The sequence below is a fragment of the Meleagris gallopavo genome, chromosome 1, assembly GCF_000146605.3.
Source record: "Meleagris gallopavo isolate NT-WF06-2002-E0010 breed Aviagen turkey brand Nicholas breeding stock chromosome 1, Turkey_5.1, whole genome shotgun sequence".
Taxonomy (NCBI): Eukaryota; Metazoa; Chordata; class Aves; order Galliformes; family Phasianidae; genus Meleagris; species Meleagris gallopavo.
The window spans coordinates 81,587,068-81,594,886 of record NC_015011.2 but is presented as its reverse complement, the minus strand read 5'-3'; the positions used below and the strand labels follow the sequence as shown (position 1 = coordinate 81,594,886).

Genomic DNA, 7,819 nt, shown 5'->3' with positions numbered 1-7,819 from the left:
CTAATTTAGAACTACTTTAGTTTAAGATGCAGTTAAGTTTTCCTAAAAGATTCTCAATTTCTTTCAGGTTTAAAATCTCCCTACAGTTAGAGCAAATGAAATCGTTCACAACTAGAGGAAAACAAACAAACAAAAAGCAAGAGAACAAACAAAAAACCCCTTAGCTTTCACGTGAATTTAAATCAGAGAAAAATAAATGAATCACATTTTTGAGAATCATCTTAGCAACGAAGCCAAAAGCATAAGGATTCTACTAGTAAAGTAGACTAACTTCCAGTATGGAGGAAAAACAGTCTTCTGTTGAAATCATTTTGAAAGAATTATGAACAAAAAAATTCCACTTCTTATTGCAGTATGTATACAGGAATGAAAGTGATTTATTTATTACACACAAAAACTTTATTAAAAAGGCTGGTAATGGAACATTTTATTTTAATCTATCAGCTTGATAAAAGGTTAATTACAGAAATTGTGTATAATGTATGTCACATGGATGGGTTATTTAAAAAAAAAAGACTTGATAGAGGATCTTTTATCTTAGTTACATTGTAAAGTGCCTTGTGTAGTCATATTCTATTGTTGGAATGACTGCCTGTACAAATTTCAAGAAAATAAGAAGGTACCTGAATTTCTTGTTAAGGAAGAGTTGTAAAAACTGGAAATCCCATAAAGCAAACTAGAAGTCAGATACAATATTTCGTTCAACTGTTCTTCTTGCTAATAGGAAAATAGCACTTAGAAATTATACAGTTAGAGACTGGGAAACTAATACAACAGATCTCTAGTAATAACATCTGGTGCTTGCCCAAACATAGAAGTCTTACTTTTTCAAGATAAAGCAAGGAACCTGAAATTACTTTCCATAACTCTAACAAATATCACACAAAAACATATAATGCCATTTACCAACTTAACATTTGTTATTAACAAATGCCAAGCTGAACTGAACCTAGCAAGGCTAATTCCTAGCTACCTTCCTGCAGCTGCAGGGAAAACAGGCTTCTTCTCACAGAATCACAGAATGGCCAGGGTTGGAAGGGACCTCAAGGATCACGAATTTCCAACCTTCCTGTCACATGCAGGGCCACCAACCTTCCCATTTAATACTAGATCAGGCTGCCCAGGGCCCCATCCAACCTGGCCTTGAACACCTCCAGGGATGGGGCATCCACAGCCTCTCTGTGCAGCCTGTTCCAGCACCTCACCACTCTCTCTGTAAAGAACTTAAACTGAAAATTCTCAGTTTCAGTCGCTCAGAAAAAGAAGTAAACTGCTGTTCTGAAACACCCTTTGGAAGTGATCCTTGCTGTTGATAAGGGAAGGAGAAATTAGCTTTGCTAAGCTCAGAAGCTTGCCTTTGAATAGGAGATTTTCTTAGTCTTCCCTGTATGATACACCTTCAAATGGTTGTTGGTCCCAAATTTGTAATGTTGCGTATACTGGACAATTGTAAACTGAGGTGTCTGTCCACTTGTGACTGAAGCAGATAGTGAAACAGAAACTAAAATAAATCACTAAAATCAATCTCAGAGCCAAATCTAATACAAAAGTAGTACATCTAATATTTCCAAGTCTTTACTATGTGGTACTATCAAAGCATGGATTCTCAACCTTCACTTAAAAATATACCAGCTCCGGCCAAAGTCTATGCAACTCCTGCCTTATCTTCTTCATACATCCTCCCTCACTAGGATCTCAATTGCATACTCATAGCTACCTCCTTAACTGAGATGCAAACATTCAGTCTTGTCCCTTCGATACTACTTGTTCTCCATTCTGGTTCCTAACCTGCCCTCCCAACTCTCCAGCAGAGTAGCAGTGTTCATTTACACAAAAGGAGCTCATCTCAGAACTCTAATTAAGTACTACCACAAACAGTGGTTTATTGCTTTCACACACCATTGAATTCTAGTTTAGGAACCCTTAAGTAACAGCTTTCTACACTGAAAGAAATCCTTATAAATAGCATGCAGTAATGAAAAAGGATACATGTGAACTCCAAGTTCTCCTCCACCTTCTGCAACAGTCTCTATTATTTTCTTCATCACTTCCGCATGCCTGAAATACAGATTAGAAACAGTGAAAACATTTTAAATAAAAAATAACTTCTTCATCTCAATAAAATCATATTAGGTGCAAATTAAAAAGTTTTGGATGTTTGGCTCTACAGCGGCAAGACGAAACTTGCAGTTTATCAACAGAAAAGTCCCAACGATGACTGAAACGTTAATATTGAAGTGATGAATATAACATTTGCCAGCCTCCTACATTCACAGAGAAAAAAAAACGTTCTATGCTACAGTGTAGACTGAGTGGCATAATGCAAGACAGTACATTTTCCTTGCTGCTTGTGCAATTGTTAATTGTAAAATGACAAAGTCATCAGGAAAGTCTCTAGAGGGTAATCCTCACTAGAAGCAGCAAACCAGCAGAAGTCCACAGATGATCTCTGAAGGTGACCTAGAAATCAACTGCAGCATTTTCAGCTGCCTCTCGTGAGTTTCAGTGTGCTTAAGAAATATCAAATATATAACTCATAGTCTACTTGGAAATGCAGGGTAAGCCAAACCTACATAAAACACCTTTTATAAGAATATAAAACGGAATCACAAACTATCTGAGGTTAGAAAAGTTTCTGGTCATTGCCTAGTATTGCCAAGTCCAGCCTTTCCTGCAAGAAGAACAGTAAGCTAGAACTGATTGCTCAGGACCTTGTCTGATCTAGTTTTAAATACCTACAACAGGGAATGCTATAAATATTTTAATGATCAGCTACAATTCAGGAATAATGGTCTTGTGTTCAAGATAGCTCTTCTATTTCATAAACTAAGGAATGAAGAACATACCAACTCAGAGGAGGAAAATACTGTACGGTCAATTGAAGTTTTAGTTATAACTTATTAACTCAGACTCACAGGTTGTCACTTTCACCTATCCATCAGCTTTAAATTCCTGATTCTGTAGGCAGTCCTGACCAGAAACACCACATGGTGTTATGTATGCCCAACCATCTAACAGTACAAGTTAGCCAACAGTAGCAGTTTAAAGTACTCATCCTGAAACAAACTGCGTTTGTAAGAACCAGAAAGAGTGGTAAGCACAGTCTGAATAACTTACTAAACATCTTTTGACATTATTATGCAAATCAAAACAGCCTAAATAACTGACTAATACTGGCATTCAGTAATTATCTCTAAAGTTACTCATGCTGACAGTGACTGCAAACATAAGGAAGGAAGTTGTTGTAAAGTTACCAAGACACTTTGTAAACAGGAACGTGCAAGTCTGGGAAATAATAAAGGTCAGCATTTGTCATTTACTGTGCTGTTGGTCCTTAGAAACCAACTAATCGTCACAGTTGATTCCAATTCTGGATCCTCATGATGCCACTGCAGAACTTATGCTCACACAGGTACCTAGGCCAGGTGATTCTTTGTAGGCAAGTGGCCTCTGTTACAACTTAAGTTTCATCCTCTCATCTGTTAATGGTGAGTTATTTTTTGTAGTTGCACAGAGTACAAGTCACCACACAGCTATTTTAAGTCTTTTACAGGATACTGGCTCACCATCATACAGAATCACAGAATAGCCTAGGTGGAAGGGACCTCAAAGATCATGGATCTCCAAACCCCCTGCCACAGGCAGGGCCACCAACCTCCACATTTAATACTAGACCAGGTTGGCCAGGGCCCCATCCAGTCTGGCCTTGAACACCACCAGGGACGGGGCATCCACCACCTCTCTGGGCAGCTTGTTCCAGCACCTCACCACTCTCACAGTAAAGAACTTCCTCCTGACATCCAACCTAAATCTTCCCTGCCTCAACTTAAAACCATTTCCCCTGGTCCTGCAGTTATCAACCCTTCCAAAGAGTGATTCCCCTCCTGTTTGTAGGCTCCCTTTAGGTACTGAAAGGCTGCAATGAGGTCACCCCACAGCCTTCTTTTCTCCAGGCTGAACAAGTCCAGCTCCCTCAGCCTGTACATACATCTTAATGAGATTTGTTCTTTCCAGTTTTCTAAGGACTAGTAAAAGATAACTGGAATTCTCTAACAGCCACATAATGGTTCTTACAGTCTTACAGTTATCTGTGAGAAACTTTGTGACTGAAAAGCTTTCAAAAGTTGGTTTCCAAGAAAATTTTGAGAAGACAACAGGAAGAATATGTATCCTAAAAATAAAAGAAGCAAGATAACTTTGGGAGAAGTGTAATTTGAAAGCCCCTATTTAGAAATCTCAAAGATTATTATTATTACTTTACTTCTGAATATTAGTTCCCCCGAAATAACTGATTGTCTTAACCCAAGGTAACTGTAAATGCTCTGTGTTCGCTGATGTTTGTTTCAGGCCTGTTTGTATGTCACTTGAGCTAACAAGTAGATCAGTAGATCAAACATTTGAAACATCTACTAAAACCTCCTAATTTACTTATTGGTATATTACCAACTCTTGATGTGCTTCAAGTAATATGAGTTAACATTCATATTCTAAGTAAAAAATACTGTTGTTCATATTGAAAAGAAATTGAGACAGATACATATAGAGTTAAGTTCATAAATAAATTGAGAGAAGCCAATTTCTTTGATTACAGTCTCATAAGTTTTTACTTTGTTAGAAGTTTTTGCTTTTGAAGAGAATCACAAAACTGTAGGGGTTGGAAGGGACCTCCAGAGATCACCAAGACCAATTCTCCTGCCAAAGTTGGCCCCCTTACAGCAGGTTGCACAGGTTGGCATCCAGACAGGTCTTGAATATTGCCAGAGAAGGAGACTGCACAACCTGGGCTGCCCATTACAGTGCTCTGTCATTCTTACTGTGTGGAACTTTTTATGCTCCAGCTTATGCCCATTTCCCCTTGGAAGTAACTAAAATCTTTCAGAAGTAAATAAATAAATAAAATCAACCTAACAATGGAATTCAGCACAGTTGACATACTGACATTTTCTCAGTATCAGCTGAAAGGGAAAATTACAACACTGGAAAGTAAATGTATACAATGAAAACTATCCTGACCTATTGGGGGAAAACACAACCCACAAACCACACAACAGCAATACCAGAAATGATCAGTTATTCACAGTTCAAAACAGTAAAAGGCCTTCTTCAGGACTTTCAGTGTAGTGGACAACTATAAGCTTCTAGAACAAAGAGCTGAATTTAAGACTCTGTAGGACAGTATATTTTCGAGAAAAAACTATCCATGAATATGACTCAGTGTCTGTAACTTCTCACACAAAGGCAGTAGAGGGAAAAAAAGCACACAGGTGCCATTTTTAGTATAAGCCTGCATAATCTTGACAGTTGACCATAAACTCTACAATTCACTTATCCTGAGCCTTACAATCACTTCCCTGCTGATAGCTTACACTACGTAAGGTTAAAGATTTCAAAAGCCTATTATTATTCATTCTGAAAGAGAGGAAAATATGATCTTGGAATAAGTATATGTAATTCAAAATTGTAAATGTGTTTAGTAGTTAACTAATTTGCTATCGAATTATCATTCATAAAACCCACATAAATAGTGAGAACTGTGGTTAAACCAGTTTCCAGCAATTAATGAGGAAGTTGAATTGAGTTCCTGCTGGTATCATAAAAATGCTGATAAGGAATGCAACTTCCAGAAGAGCTGCAAGATGAACGCTTTCAACTAACTACTTAAAATAGAAGCAATCTTTAAGAAGTGGCAGTCTCCCTCACGCCACCATCCATTTCTTCCTGTTCTCTGACGCAGGACAAAAGGACATACGCACTGCAAGAAAAGCCAAGTGAGTTTAAGACCACGCAAGAATCCTACATTACACAATATATGTAATGTGTAGGGAAGCAACAACTGCAGAGCTAGAAAAACACTAAGTTAACAGCAAAACATTTTTGACAGTTTAAAATAAATAAATAAATAAAATCTCAGAAGTCCAGACCATCTTAGCCTATAAGCCTTATTAAATTAAGGAGATGGAATAGCTTGTCTCATACAGCAAGAGAACATATTTAATGCTTTAAGAATCAAGCAGCATGAGGCAACCTGATTTAACCAAGGCCTTTGTAACATTGGTCACAGTCGCATAGAATTCCATTTAGAACCACCATTTTAGATATACTCTATCAGTCACTTTCTTTACATTCTCAGGACAAAACCTTCTAACTTACACAATGTCAAGCAGTTGCCAGTCAATTAGATCACCTTGTCATGTTTTGGAGAAGGTTACAGAGCTTCCTCTACATTTAAGACTACTGACAAACTGATCTCACTACAATATCAATCTTCCTTTTTTGTTCTTAAAAGACTAATTGCAACAAGTTTCACGATACAAGCATGTTTTTCTGAGGGTTAGATGTGAATTATGTAACAAAGTCACAGAAACTTTACTCATTTCAGAGGAAGAACACATGCACTCACAGTTCTCCTCTGTGAAAAAATGTCAATCCAAATTTATAGGCTAATAAGAAATTGGTTCTTATTCTACGAAGAAGTCTGCAAAATTAAACAGGATACATTGTAGTCACAGCCCGGTATATACCCCACAGCTTTAAGTAGTCAGCAAGGGTTGTCATGCCCAAATATCTTGTCATCTTTGTTTCTTTTGAGAGTGTCCTCCAACATGCATCCATGAGAGGCTTCCTCACATCTCTTTATTAGCAGGTCTTTCAGCATCCACTAAATTGAGCCACATCAGGAATGTTTTCTTCTTTGCTTTTGTTAATTGCCTTCCCACTCAGTCTGCTAAACCTTCCTACATTCATCCCACCTGATGGACCATCAAAAGTAGAGAACAGCATATACTATTTTCTTCCCGAATCCTTCTTACAGCAAAAAGTCTTTTTCATTCTCCTCATTATCTCACAAACTCATAGAACATGCTCAAATAAGAGGCCTGAGCACGCACTTAGTAATGCTACCCTCAATTTTTTCAAGTCTCCAGCAATACACAGACCAGAGACTTCCTAATTCAGAAACAGTAACCACACTTGACAACTCCTAACAACTTTTCTTCCATTAACTTCCTAAACAACTTTAATATTTAGGTTTACTCCTTTTTTCTGGCTTTCAACATGCCAGTAGTGAGTTCCATTCAATAATACACACTTTACTACTGGGGGAAAAAATAAAAATAAACACCTACTGGCTATTGTCCCTCTGTGGCTTTCATGATAGAAGTCACTGAAATCAGAACTCATTCTTCAGCTGTCTTTTGCTAGCTGAAGGGTCCCAAATCATTCAAATCATTTCTTATTTGGAAGAAGCTTCATAACTGCAGCTATTCCTGAAACCCTATGCGTACCTCTTCCTTCATCTCAAAGACTACAGAACGGATAACAACATCTGTACTGCAGTATTCAAAATATGGGTCATCCCACAGATTAAAAGTAGAAACTTAATGTTTCCTGTTCTAGTCTCTATTCTTTTTCTAACATTATCTAAGTTGTATCTGCTTCCTATACTACTCTTGAGTACCAAGGCTTGTCTAGATAGGTCTTTATAGACTTAAACCTGGTCATTTAAAGACCAACAATGAAGTTCATGACTTAAAATTTCTCTACATCAGCTAAACTGGGCAGAAAGTTATTTTCCACTAGTAAAATGTTTTCCCTGCTTAATATTGCGCAGGCATAAGCTTGAGTACTTGTTAAAAGCAGAGACTATTGCAAGGCAGTGGTTAAAGAACCAAAACCTGGAAGACAAGATACAGATTTACAAAATACATGGATATACAACCTCATAAGATCAAGAGGAGCCATCCACCAGTGCAAAGCTTCCATTCTCTATAAAGAATGGTACACCCTTCCCAAAACTAATCCTAAGTAAATTATTTTATAT

General features: G+C 37.5%; 1 protein-coding gene across 1 annotated transcript in view; it reads right to left on the bottom strand.

The window, feature by feature from the left end:
• Window positions 1-412: 412 nt before the first annotated feature.
• The window catches only part of ATG3 (autophagy related 3), a 24,911-nt gene continuing 17,504 nt past the window's right edge, over window positions 413-7,819 (bottom strand). Inside the window, exons 11-12 of the mRNA XM_010719615.3 lie at window positions 1,990-2,058; window positions 413-623 (exon numbers count right to left, since the gene is read on the bottom strand). Coding sequence (XP_010717917.1) covers window positions 542-623; window positions 1,990-2,058 — 151 coding nt within the window. The 3' untranslated portion in view covers window positions 413-541. The remainder of the gene's footprint in view (window positions 624-1,989; window positions 2,059-7,819) is intronic.